This window comes from Dipodomys merriami, unplaced genomic scaffold, assembly GCF_024711535.1.
Source record: "Dipodomys merriami isolate MVZ:Mamm:240054 unplaced genomic scaffold, mDipMer1.0.p SCAF_511, whole genome shotgun sequence".
NCBI classification, from domain to species: domain Eukaryota; kingdom Metazoa; phylum Chordata; class Mammalia; order Rodentia; family Heteromyidae; genus Dipodomys; species Dipodomys merriami.
In genome coordinates, this window is record NW_027206082.1 from 64,065 (window position 1) to 78,196 (window position 14,132).

General features: G+C 51.3%; 1 protein-coding gene across 6 annotated transcripts in view; it reads right to left on the reverse strand.

Moving 5' to 3' along the window:
* Positions 1-14,132, reverse strand: part of Dlgap2 (DLG associated protein 2) — a 545,299-nt gene that overhangs the window by 55,173 nt on the left and 475,994 nt on the right. For all 6 annotated transcript variants that reach the window (XM_069998336.1, XM_069998337.1, XM_069998333.1 and 3 more), the window contains one exon: positions 6,153-6,367. In XM_069998336.1, the coding sequence (XP_069854437.1) occupies positions 6,153-6,367 (215 nt within the window). The remainder of the gene's footprint in view (positions 1-6,152; positions 6,368-14,132) is intronic.

Below are 14,132 nucleotides of genomic sequence, written 5' to 3' on the forward strand. Positions count from 1 at the left end.
ATAAAGTGTTTGGGCGGATAACGGAGACCTTAGCTGACAAGGGATTGATTATTGCCCCTGAAAAGGTTCAACAGACTAGTGTTGTTCAATTTCTGGGAACCATTGTTTCTCCCAATGAGATTAAGCCCCAAAAACTTTCCATTTGAACTGGTCACCTTAGAACACTTAATGATTTTCAGCAATTGGCAGGAGATATTAATTGGATAAGGGGGTTTCTTAATCTCCCTCAGTCAGAGTTGTTACCTTTATTTGCCATTTTGGAGGGCGACCCTGAAGTCACCTCCTCTAGATCCCTGACACCTTTAGCACTAAATTCCCTACAAAAGGTTGAGGCAGCTTTGTCTAGGGCAGCTTTGTCTAGGCAACTTTCATGGGTTGATTTAAAATTACCTATCGATTTATGTATATTAAAAACAAAAAATTATCCCACGGGGGTTCTTTGGCAAAATGGCCCCTTGTGGTGGCTTCATGGGAATTCTGTGGGAGCAAGAACAGTTCAATATTTTCCTGAATTAGTGGCTAAGCAAGCACTTTTGGGCATAAAGTATTGTTTGATGCACTTTGCAAAGATTCCAGATAAATTAATCATTCCATATACCCGTGAACAAGTTGAGATTTTGGCCGCTACAGTGGATATGTGGGCAATTCTTGTTTGCTCATTTCTCAATGTAATTGATAATCATTATCCTAAGCATCCCCTGCTTGCCATTGTTAATAAAAACAGTGTATTTTCCTGTCGTTACTTCAAAGGAGCCCCTAGTTAGTGCCCTGACCATCTTTACGGATGGGTCAAAATCTGGACAAAGTGCCTTTTTTGTTCAAGGACACAAACAGCCGGTGGTCTTTAATTTTCGGCCGAATGTCCCACAGGCTGTTGAATGTTTAATTGTGCTTGAAGTTTTTAAAAGATTTGATCAACCTTTTAACTTATTTTCTGATTCATTATATGTTGTAAATGCCGTTGCTTCCCTTGAAGTTGCTGCTTCAATTAAGCAGGCCAGTACAATTTCTAATGTTTTGTTACAGATTCAATCCCTTATCTTAAACAGAAAACACCCTTTTTATATTGGACATATTCGCGCCCACTCTATGTTGCCGGGCCCGATGGCAAAGTGTAATGCCCTGGCAGACCAGGCAGCTCGGGCTGTGGCCCTGGTTGCTGCTGATCCTGTAGAATTGGCAAAAGACTTTCATAGATTGTATCATGTACCCGCAAATACCCTTAGGAAAAGATATAATTTGCCCAGGCATGTGGCAAGAGATATTGTTAAAGCCTGTAAATCTTGTGTCACCTTTCTTCATCCTCCCCATGTGGGGGTAAACCCCAGGGGGTTGAGACCAAACGCCCTATGGCAAATGGATGTTACTCATCTGACAGAATTTGGTAAGTTGAAATATTTACATGTGTCTGTGGACAACTTTTCTGGTGTCATTCATGCCACACCTTTGGCAGGAGAAAAAGTGTCTCATGTCAAAATACACTGCTTAGAAGCTTGGGCAGCTTGGGGAAAGCCCCTTAGACTTAAGACGGATAATGGCCCTGCTTATACTTCCCATGGTTTCCGCGCCTTTTGCGCACAAATGCAGGTTGCCCACACCACCGGATTGCCCTACAATCCTCAAGGACAAGGTATAGTGGAAAGAGCTAATAGAAGCATAAAAGAAATGCTTCAAAAACAAAAAGGGGGAATTGCTGAGTCAGCATCCCCCAGGGAAAGACTTTCTCTTATGCTCTTTACCCTTTTTAATTCTAAATGACAACGATCAGTCTGCTGCAGATCGGCATATGACAAGAGACCCCATGGATACTAAAGACATGGTTATGTGGAAGGATGTTATTAATAATAAATGGTATGGGCCGGATCCGGTAATAACGAGATCCAGGGGAGCTGTTTGTGTTTTTCCACAGAGTCAAGAAGTACCTCACTGGGTGCCAACGAGACTGACCAGGCCGGTGGAGACTGCAGAAGAACCCCCTCTTGAAAAAGAAGACCCGCAAAATGAAGATGCCATCCACTCGTCTCCTGATGCAGCTGATCTTCCTGCTGTTAGCAACAGTGCTAATAGCAACCCCTGTGATAGCTAAACCAATGATGCTGTGGGCTGTTACCAGGGCGTGGCCAGTTCCTATGCCCCTGCATGCAGACTCCCTTTTTCTCCCCACCTTATTTTCCGCAGATTGTGGGATGGAAGCTCCATGTATGTCACCTGGGGATCAGTCAACAGCACGACTTAACCACACCAGTATATTTCTTAAAGGGACCTTTTGTTTCTCCCTTCAGGGGAATCATTCCTGCCTGCAATTAAGGCGACGGAATGTGACCTACGTAGAGGGCCAGAACAGCTTTTTTACAGAGGACCCTGAGGTTTTGATTCAGGCATTATCACGCTTAAGTCATCCAAGTAACGTATCCTGGGTCCCAGGTAATTACACCCTCACACTTACAGAGGCCATGGTACCTATAAATGCTCAGGGTAGGGATTTAAACGATTCCACTCCTTTTAAGGCTTCCCCCTATTGTAAGGCCTCTTCAGTTTTTCCCCTAGTGTTTACCCAATGTCAGGATAGGAGTTGGCAGAAGAAGCAGCTTGCCCAGGGGTTTTCCCTTTCACCTGCACTTGACAGACAAATATTTAAAGGAACGAACCAGAACAAGACCTTTGGTGACAGATGGCCCTGGTACCAGTGGTTAGTTGCCAATAACATGGGAGCAACTTCAGATATTTCTGCACTTGCAACCTTGCGGGGCGTGACTGCCAAGCGGGTAAAGGCCCGAGTAATGGTTTATTACCAGTTAGAACACCAAATCAAATTTAGCAACCTGACTATTTTAGAGGAGGTAGCCAATTGGACAGAAAAGGCGTCCCCTGTGTGTTTGCTTGCCCCTCATCTGTTCTTGCTTACTACCAATGTCTCTGGGGATACCGTAAATTGCTCGAAAGACGAGTGCTGGCTTTCGGAATGTTGGAATGGCTCCCTCCCTGTTGCTGTAGTAGTAAAAATTCCCACATTTGTGCCGGTACCGGTACAATTAGATCCTGAAGAGTTCTCCCTGATTTCCTTGCTTAGGGAGAAAAGAGATTTTGGGATAGCTGCTGCTGTAGTGACTGCTGTGGCCATTAGTGCTGGAGCTGCCATTGCGGCCGGAGTGGCTATGGCCAATCAAGTGCAGACGGCACGGCAGGTCAATTCCATAGTTGAGCAAACATCACAAATTTTACAGGCAGAATCACAATTAAACTCTCGCCTATTATCTGGGATCCTGGCGGTTAATCAGAGGATAGATTTATTACAGGTTCAGGTAAATGAGCTCACGGAGTTAGTTCAAATAGGGTGCATTTCCCATTATAAACAATTATGCGTGACCTCCCTGCGCTTTAATGCCTCAAAAAACGAGTCACAAAAAATAAGCCAATATTTATCTGGGGAGTGGGGAAAGGAGATTGAAGATCTAGTTCGGGGACAGCTTTTAAAGATCACCCTGTTGAATGCTACTCGGGTTCACCCTGTAACTCTGGGACAATTTACTGACTGGATTGCCTCTGCGGTGTCCTTTTTCAAAGAGCGGGTGGGAGTTGGAATGTTTTTAGCCTGCTGCCTGGGAGGATGCGTGGTCTGCCTATGGTTGGTCTGTCGCCTTCGAGCCCAAACCAGAAGGGACAAGGTTGTTATCTCACAAGCATTAGCCGCCTTGGAGAGTGGATCCTCACCCCAGATCTGGCTGTCGGCCCTGAGAGGCAGTTAAGCCTTACCATTCTGCATAGCCTTAGCACCCCGAGGGATCAGGGGATCCCATTGCACCGGGACAGGTATGCAATTTGCAATTTGGGACAGGGTGCCAGGCAAGTGCACTGCACTTGAGGGTACCATCTCCTCAAGAAGAGCATGCTGGGTAGCAAGTGGGTTGATGCCCAAGATCCCACCTCTGCAAAAAAGGCATCGGACGGGCCTGGTCATCACTGGGGAAGGCGCCCCTCAGGCGAAGACCAGTGCAAGGTCCTCTCATTAATGTTTTAGACAGAGGCCCAATCTCTACTCTTACCTGTTGCCAAAAACAAAAAGGGGGAACTGCGGGGAGCCGGGGCGAACGCCATTACAAGGCGCCACCCACTTCCTTGCAGTTTTGAGGTAAACAACTCCATATTAGGCAGTGCTTGGCGGGACGGTGGGTCCTGGGCTTTGCGCATGCGCAAGCCACGTAGAGTCCCCAGCCAATCCCGTGGCACCTGGTGACGGTGAAAGGCAGACGACCAATGATAGAACGACACGTGTTCCTATTCCCTATATAAGCGGCCATGTTTTTTGTGCGCGCTCTCTCGCGCTCAAGCTCTCCTACAAACAAGAAGGCTCTCCAATAAAGCGTGATCTGAGAAGACTCCTGGTGTGGTGGTCGTTCTTCCTCGCTGGCCGAGAAGGCGTTCGCCGCAGAAGCGGAAGGAGGTGTGTTTCCAGAGGAAGGAGGTGTGTTTCCAGAGGAAGTAGGTGTGTTTGCAGAGGAAGCAGGTGTGTTTGCAGAGGAAGCAGGTGTGTTTGCCGGCCACAGGGAGAGGGGCACCTGGGAGCGGCCAGGGTCTGCATGGCCGGCCCCTGGGTGGAGGGGCTGCTGCGGGGCGTGCAGAAGGCACCCCTGTGCACCACCTCTGTGGTCTTGGCTCACGGCAGGCGCCGCTGGTAACCACAGGGGAACAGGCCTGTGACTCAGGAACGTGGTGGGACATTTGCCAGAAGCATTGGCTGAAGTGTCTGCAGGGCTCAGCCCAAAGGCAGGACAGAGACCAGGCTTCAGACCAGGTGTCAGAAACGCCGTGAGCCGAGGCCTGTAGGCACAGGTCTGGAGGCGTCTTCCTAGACAGTTTCTGAACACAGGCAGCTGCTTTGAAAGGCTCTGACACTGTGTCTGGGACGTCCCGGCGGCTGGTCCCCCCATCTCACCCCCATTCCTCTGCTCCCTCCCTCCCTCCCCTGGCTGAGGGAAGCAGCTTTCCGCAGAATGATTCTGGCATTGGTCCAAGAGGTTGAGCTCTTTGAAGCTGAATTCACACAGAGAGGTTTTCCATGACCAGGCTGGAGTCCTCGGCCGGCAGGAGGGCGACCGTGGTCTGTGGGAGGGGTGTAGTGCAGCCACCCCCTGCAGACGCAAGCCCCTCCCCTTCCTGTTTCCTGATCTGCAGCAGCTCTCAGGAGGGAAAATAGGCACAGCCTCAGAGCCCAGCCCAACCACGCCCAGCCACGCCCAGCCACACCTGGCCACGTCCAGCCACGCCTGGCCACGCCCAGCCCGGCCCAGCCCGGCCCAGCCCGGCCCAGCCACGTCCAGCCACGCCCAGCCCGGCCCAGCCACGTCCAGCCACGCCTGGCCACGCCCAGCCTGGCCCAGCCACGCCTGGCCACGCCCAGCCCGGCCCAGCCACGCCTGGCCACGCCCAGCCCGGCCCAGCCACACCTGGCCACGGCTAGCCACGCCTGGCCACGCCCAGCCACATCCAGCCCGCCCAGCCACACCCAGCCACGTCCAGCTACGCCCAGCCACGCCCAGCCCGCCCAGCCACGCCTCACAGCGCGTTCAGGACGATCGGTTTTGTGTAAAGCCCCAAGTATAAAATGAGCCCTAGAGTGAAGTGGGCCATTTACGCAGCTTGCTGGAGAGGGTTAGACAGTGCCTACATCCTGCGTCACCCCAAGGCGGCCCCCTCGGGGCGTCGGGCCGGGCCGCTGTGCCACCCGGGGCCGTCCCTGCCACGCACGCCCCCCGGGGCTGCAGCACTGCGGGCAGGGGAACGGGGTGGACCCAGCCCAGCCCCGTTCACAGCTGCCCGGAGCCTTCCTCATCTTCACTTCCCACAGTTTCATCAGGACTGCAGGAAGTGGTGTCTTTGGGGAAATGTGCAGAGCAGACTTTGGCCCGAGTGTGTAGCGCTAGGACCCGTCCTTCAGCCCTAGCAGGCCGTGTCAGGGGGACGGATAACCGAGGGCCCCAGCGCACAGGGCCTGCTCCGACCACCAGCTGCTGGCAGAGGGCACAGGGCCTGCTCCGACCGCCTGCTGCTGGCAGAGGGCACAGGGCCTGCTCCGACCGCCTGCTGCTGGCAGAGTCCAGCCGCGCGGCTCCCGCAGGGCGGGCGAAGGCGAGGAGCTGCGGGCCGTGTCTTACCTCTGCAGGTCCCCGAGGGGCCGGGCGGCCATGGACTTCAGCAGGGGCTCGGGGAGGAGCGCGGCCGTCGGGGATGTCTTGGGGCTGGAGTCGGACTCGGCACTCTCCTCGTCCCCCATGGCTTTGATGTAGCTGCCGCTCCTCATCCTGCGGCAGGGGATCTCCTCTTCCTTGCCGCTGACCGTGGGGTACCCCCCCCACTCATCCTGAGGCACCTGGAGACAGAGACGGCAGGTCAGCACGTCCAGCGGTGCGAGCTCACCGGGTAAAAGCACCAGCTCCTCCTCCCTGCAAGAGTGACAACACAGTGGGAAAGAAAGAAAATGCCAGGAAAAATGCCCCCCGGCTGCCGGGGGGGGGGCATTCAATCATTTAGACATTTCCTTTTGGTATAAAAGGAAACCGAAGAAGGAAATTTAAGAAAATTGGAGAAGAAAGGGATGCGGAGAGAAGACCCTGGTCTTACCACCAATCCCCTTTCTTTTCAAGCTAATGAAAGAGCAGAGGCTTAATTCTGGGTGCCAAATGCCATCACCTGTACTGTCTATGCCCTGTCCCCTCCGGAAGGCCGGGAGCTGGGGCCCTGTGCCCCGTGCAGTGTGGTGGCAGCCTCTGCAGGCTCTCTGCCGCTCTCCTGCCCGACAGCAGCCTTCCAGTGTGTCCTCAGGTCAACATTCTCCTGTCCATCTTCCACGCAGGGGACCCGGTGCCTTCTCTATGACACATGCGAAGCCACCGACGGCAAATGTGTTCCAGGACTGAAGGGTGGCTTTGCGAACTCAGGCTCCTCAACGTGGACAGAGTGGACCCCATGAGCCAAACCCACACCCACAGAACAGAACTCGCAAACAGCCTGCACCCTGCCCACCCTGGCCTGCTTCTGGCAGGGAAGGGAGGCACTCTACTGGAGACAGGAAGGAGGAGGTGGAGTCCCAGACCGAGGAAGTCTCCAGGCTCGGTGTTCTCATCCTAAAACAGAGTCTCAGGTTTATTCCTCCTGAGAAGGATGCTGCTATTGTTCCAGCCCTGAGAACATCTGAAGCCAGTGGTCTGGACTGGAGCCTGCTGGTCTAGCACCTCCAACAGGGAGCCCCACGTTGGCTAGGAGCACAGGGCTTTTGGCAGAAGTCACTAAGCGGCCTGCCGTACATGGCTCAGCAGACTCGAGTGTCCGTGTGGCCGCCAGGGAGGAGCCGGGGGAAGGCAGGTGCCCTCACCACGTTCCTCACCCACTCCGCGCTTGGGATCCAGTCAGGGGCTCTGCTTAGCAACAGAACCGCCGGCCGCCAGGCAGGGACTGGGTGGGAGATATTTACAGCTGAGGACACAGCGGTGCTGGGTGTGACGTCTGCAAGTCACCTCCCACACACAGCACTTCCTCGAGTTGGATAAAGCAACCCACTGTGTGGTGCGGTGCAGACCAGAGTGCAGAGATGGCCCCCTGGTGCCGACCCCAGACCTCCCACCCCAGGGGCTGGGCGTCGACCCCAGACCTCCCACCCCAGGGGCTGTGTGCCGACCCCAGACCTCCCACCCCAGGGGCTGGGTGCCGACCCCAGACCTCCCACCCCAGGGGCTGGGTGCTAATCCTGCACCTCCCACCCAAGGGGCTGGGTGCTGACCCCAGACCTCCCACCCCAGGGGCTGGGTGCTAATCCTGCACCTCCCACCCCAGGGGCTGGGCGCTGACCCCACACCTCCCACCGGAGGAGATCATGAGGCCCCCCTCTTCCCTTCGTCTCTCCCTCCCCCCTCTTCCTCTCCCCTCTCCCTCCCTCTCTCCCTCTCCTTTCCCCCCACCCCCTCTGCTTGCATTGGCTCTGAACTGTAATTCTTCTGACTTCTGCCTCTTGTGTGGCTGAGACCATAGTATGAGCCACTGTGCCTGGCAAAAAGCGTTTTTCTGAATTTAGCAAAGTCACAGTTCTCAATGGTCCTGTTTTACTAGAGACGACTCCTGGGGTGAGCGGGTGAAAGAAGAGGCCCCCACGGGGTGGTGGGGGCTCCGGCAGAGGCAAGACCTGAGCGCTGCACCCGGAAATGACCAGCAGCCAGAACCGGCGGGCGCCGCTGGGGCCGGCCAGGGAACCCGGAACGTCGGAGGGACAGGTCGGGGCGGCCCCCTGCCGCCAGAGGAGGCATTTTTGTGACATATCAAAACCATGTTTCCATAAGAAAAAAACAAGGTAAAGATATTTTCAGCCATCTGCAAATTAACAAACCAGGCCAGCTCGTAGCTTCCGTTTCTGATTTAAGGAGCTAGTATCACAATCAATGCAAGAAGGGCCATGAACCAAGAACTAAACAGCGATCCCAAGCACACGTCTCAAGACTGCAGTGCACGGAGGACGGACGCTGAACCCTTCTGTGTCTCAGTGGAGAAGCCTGCGTCCCGGGAGCTGGTCCCGGCGGCCGTGGGGGCCTCAGAGCGCTGCAGGTGGCTTCTCCAACTCCGCCTGGCAGCCTCTGCCTCGCTGGTGTGATCGGGGCAGAGGCCTGCGACTCATCATCTCTGGAAAAGGCCGACATCGTGCACACTGTGACGTCTGGCTTTAAGGACAGCTCAACACTGTGCTAACGTTTTTCTCTTTTTTTCAAGTGGCAAGATGCAGGTGATGGGGCAGACTCTACAATAATGTTCTGTTTGGTGTGTTAAAACCAAGCAAGGGGAAGAAATATAGTCCAGAGCTGCACTCCTCCGTGGGACAGCTTTTCTTCATCATCCATAGCTGGTGTGCGTGTGTGCACATGCACAGGTGTGAGGTGTGTGTGTGTGTGTGCACATGCAGCAGCACGCATGTGCACAGGTGCACGTGTGTCCGGTGTGTACGAAGTACTCAGACACGGGGGTTATCGCGACAGGCCTGCTGGCCACCCTGCCAGGCTCCCCGTGTCAGTGGTGTTGAGTTCCTCAGGGGCCAGGCGCTCCCTGACCCTCAGCCCCCAGCATCTGCCTGACACACCGTTGCCACACACAGTGCTGGGCATTCTTGCCTCCAGGACCCAGCAGCCCTGCCTGAGGAAGAGCTGCTCACGTCCTGTGGGATTCACAACGTCGCTTTTCCTGTCTTCTTTCCCAAGCCTTGGACTGGACCTGCTTTGCATGAAAACTGATGCCTTTTGTTCCATTTCTTTTGCAGCTTTGATGAGCAGTGATTTTTCCAGGAACATAACTACCATGCAAATCAAGAGAGAATTTTGTTTTGTTGGCATTGCACCAAGAATTGTTTACTGTTTGTGAAATCCTCTGGGGTTGGCAAAGTCTCCGGTGGTGTCTGAGTCCTCATCGCCATTCCTCTCCACGGTCTGTTGCTGGTCTCCATGATGACAATCCTTCCCCCAGAAAGGAGCCTCCACACACTCCGCTCAGTAGAGATCTGTGCACTGGCATTTTAATGTTAGAACATTTTCAGTGAAAAGCCAGTTTTTAAATGTCTCTGCTGCGCTAGAGTTTAGGTCATATTCACACACGTTTACATGCACACACACATGCACGTGTGTGCACACACATTTACATGTGGAGGCATTTCCTAACTGGTGAGTATGCAGGCAAGTTACATATAAAAAGATAGGAGGCCCTGGGAGCGTCTGCGTGCGTCGGACCCGCAGGTGAGTTTAGAGCCTGCTGTGTGGACAGGAGGGGGGGCGGGGACTGTGTGATGGCGCGTGCGCGCACACACGCGCGCGCACACACACACACACACAGACACACACACACACACACACACGCTGTCTGTGGAGTATACAAGTGGGGACTCTCGTGAGAAACTCTCCCAGCCAGGCGGTGATGTGGCAGGGGCTGGGAAGGGCTGTGAGCCGGCGCCTGCAGGGACTGGGAAGGCCTCCTGGACCAGGTGGGCTGCTGGCGCCAAGAGGGCTGAGAAGCCGGATGGACAAAGGCCAGTTGAAGGGCAGGCTCTGCATCTAGCCCACCTCTGCGTCCAAGAGACCTGTCAGACCCTGCCCCATGTCCACACCCACAAGAGACCTGTCAGACCCTGCCCCATGTCCACACCCACAAGAGACCTGTCAGACCCTGCCCCATGTCCACACCCACAAGAGACCTGTCAGACCCTGCCCCATGTCCACACCCACAAGAGACCTGTCAGACCCTGCCCCATGTCCATACGCCACTGAAGCCTGAGGGCCGGGCTTGTGGGAATGCAAGGTGTGAACTTGCTCAGCAGGGTCACAGCTTCATGGCTCAGTCCTGTTTTCCTTGCCGGACACCACCGGCCAAATGCACGTCCTCGGACGATCAGATCTTTGTTAAACATGCCAGACCCCTCCCAGAGGCCAGGCCACACAGCGACAAGATGTGACCCACACCACACCCCAGCTCCGTTCTTTCCTTCCTGACCTGATCACTGAAGACCAGAGCAGGCAGGCTCACCGCAGTGACCCATCGGACGCAGCCTGCGGTCTGCCAGGGACTGTGCCAGCTTCTGCGCAGGATGCAAGGAAGCGGGAGTGTGCCCTGCAGCAGGCCCCTCCCCCTCCACAGACCCCTCCCCCACAGCAGGCCCCTCCCCCTCTGCAGACCCCTCCCCCACAGCAGGCCCCTCCCCCACAGCAGGTCCCTCCCCCTACAGGAGGCCCCTTCCCCCACAGCAGGACCCTCCTCTTCTGCAGACCCCTCCCCCTCTGCAGACCCCTCCCCCTCTGCAGACCCCTCCCCCACAGCAGGCCCCTCCCCCTCTGCAGACCCCTCCCCCACAGCAGGCCCCTCCCCCACAGCAGGTCCCTCCCCCCACAGGAGGCCCCTCCCCCCACAGGAGGCCCCTCGCCCTCTTCAGAGCCCTCCCCCTCTGCTGACCCCTCCCACTCTGTAGACCCCTCCCCCACAGCAGGCCCCTCCCCCCACAGGAGGGCCCCTGCGTCTGGCTTCAAGCTTTGCCCCGCTCCTCACCTTGGCACAGTTCTGACCCCATCACATGCCCAGGGCCATCAAGGACAGCTGCAGAAGCATTCTAGGGGCTGCACAACCACACCCACTAAGCCAAAGCCACAGAGCAGAGCAAAGGACACTTGGAGAAACACCATTCTGGACAACAGAGTTCCCACCTGTGCAGCTATAAATAGGGACACAGAACGTGTGAATGAGAACATCTCAACACCACAAAACAACAGACTGATAAAAGACCTCTAAGAAAGGAAACCATGAATTGCCCACAAAAGAATGACAAATAGTAATTCTTAGGAAACTCAATGAGATACAGAGCATTCAGAGAGACAATTCAATGACATTAGGAAAACAATTCATGATTTGAATAAAGAGTTCAGCAAAGAGACAGAGATCATTAAAAAAGCAGAAAACAGAAGTCTTGAAAAACTTGACATATGAAATAAAAACGCAGTTGAGAGCCTCAACAATAGATCATATGAAGCAGAAATGAAGAATTAAAGACAGATTCTTTGGAATAAAAAGAATTAAAAAATGAAGAAAGCTTGCGAGGCTCTGGAGCATCATTAAGTGGTATTTCTATTACGACTATTCCAGAAGAAGATGAGTAGGACAAGTTCAACAAAATCATAGCTTACAAAATACCACAGATATCAGGAAAGATATAGCTGTACAGGTCCAGGAGTCTCAAAGAACCACAAATAGAGATGACCAAAAAAGACCCAGTATGACACATATCATCAAAAAGCATATGACAAAGAAACAGTTCTAAAAACGGCAGGTAAAAGGGACATTTCACTGTTAGGGGAAGCCCCACTTGACTGACTGTAGATTTCTCAGCAGGAACTTGACAGGTCTGGAGAGAATTGGATGTCATGTTCATCGCACTGAAAGGAGAAGGAAATCTGCCAACAAAGAACACTACAAACCAGAAAATCTGGCATTTAGAGATGAAAGAAAAATAGTATTTCAAAGACAAGCAATAACTGAGGAAAGCCAACACTTTACCACGGATGTCTGAGGGAGTTCTACAAGTAGAATTGTATAAAATCCAGTAGAAGAGACATACGGAGAAAATGCTCAACTCCTATATAAAAGGAAAATCATAACACCATAGAAACAAATGAGAGAGGAGGAAAGGAATAAAGGATATAAAAGGCAACCAAAAAAGGGACAGGCATAAGTCTTTATAAATCAATAACCAATTGAATACAAAAGATAAAATTCCCAAGTTGAAAGATTTAGACTAGGTGAATAATTTTCTTAAAAAGCTCCAACGACATGCTACTACTTGGAATTCACCTCAGTAATAGAAGGTCACACAGACTAGAAGGGAAGTCAGATTGCATCATTAACAAAAGACCTTAGGTTAAAAACTGTAGAAGGGACAAAGTAACTGTATGGTGATGAAAGAATCCATTCAGAAAGAGGATGTGTGTATGTGTGTGCTCGAGCACATGTGTGCATGTATGTGTGTGTGTGTGTATGACGCAAACATAGCTACACCTAAAGGGAGAGAGCACCTCTGGTGTGGTAGCAGAAGGATGTTGGTACTCCATGATCATCAAGGGACAGATGATACAGTGACCAAATCAAGAAGCATCAGAGTCAACTAGACTAGTTTAGCATAGATGTTTAAAGGCCAGTTACAGCAAGCGTCCTCCTGCACACTTCCACACACTTCCCTCAGCAGCATTGGAATGGTCTCTAGGACAGACATAGGCTAGGAGTCAAAACAAACCCCAGCTAAAAACTTGAGATCACGGTCATGTAAAGTGAGAGGAGCTTTAGAATTTACACAAGCACATGGAAACTAAACAATTTCTCACTAAATAGTAAGTCAACAAATAGATCAAAAGGAACTTAAAATTTTCTGTCTTATAGCAGCAATCCTAGCTGCTCAGGAAGTTGAGATCTGAACAACATGGCTCTAAGCCATTTTGAATAGAATAGTCTGTGAGAGTCTATCACCAATAAACCAGCAAAAAGCTAGAACTGGTGTTGTGGCTCAAATGGTAAAGCACCAACCAAAGCAAAAAATTTGAGTGTACATGTCCTTAAGTTTAAGCCCCAGAACATACACCCAAACACACCCAAGCACACACACACACACATATGGGTGTACACACACACACACACACACACACACACACACACACACACAATTTCTAGAAACAAATGAAAATAGACAAAGTATCTATAGAATACAGCAGAATAGTATTAAGAGGGAAATTTGTAGTGAGACCTACATTTAAAAAATAGAGCTCAAATAATTATCCTAACAATACAATTCAAGGAACCAGAAAAGAAAAAAGCAAACCTAAAAGTACTAGAAGAAAAGAAGTAAGAATGATCAGAGCAAAAATAAACAAAATAGAGAATAAACCACAAAACAGAAATGAAATGAAGAACTTATTGAACTAATTGAAAAGAGAAGGCCCTGATAAATAAAATCGGAGATGAAAAAAGACACATTATGTTGAATACCTGGAATAAAAAGGATCACTAGGACTATTATAAATAATGATATGACAACACATTGGAAAGCCTAGAAGAAATCGAATAATTTTTGAATATGTATGCCTTAACCAAAATTGAGTCACAAGGACACAGAAAACCTAACTAGATCAATAATAAGCAATAAGATCAAGCCAGTAGTACAATGGGAAAGAAGGGAAACTCTAGGTTTCAGTGCTGAAATTTTCCAAGCTTTTAAAGAATAAATTGTATTAATTCTTCTCAAACTATTCCAAAAATCTGAAAGAGAAGGAAAATGTTGTAAACTTATTCTATGAAGATAGTATTATCCTGGTAGTAAAATAAAACAAGAGCCCAATGAAAAAAGAAAACTATAAGTCAACATCAATGATGATGTTGCAAAAGTTCTCCACACACTAGTAAAGCAAAATCAACTGAATATGACGTAGGCCATGTTCAAGTTGAATTTAACCAGGAATGCAAGGATGGTTTAACATGTACAAATTAATAGTCAATGTGCTAAATCAGCAGAATGAAAAACAAAATCATGTGATCCTCTCAATGATGCAAAAAGTTTACAATAAACAAACAGCAATGAT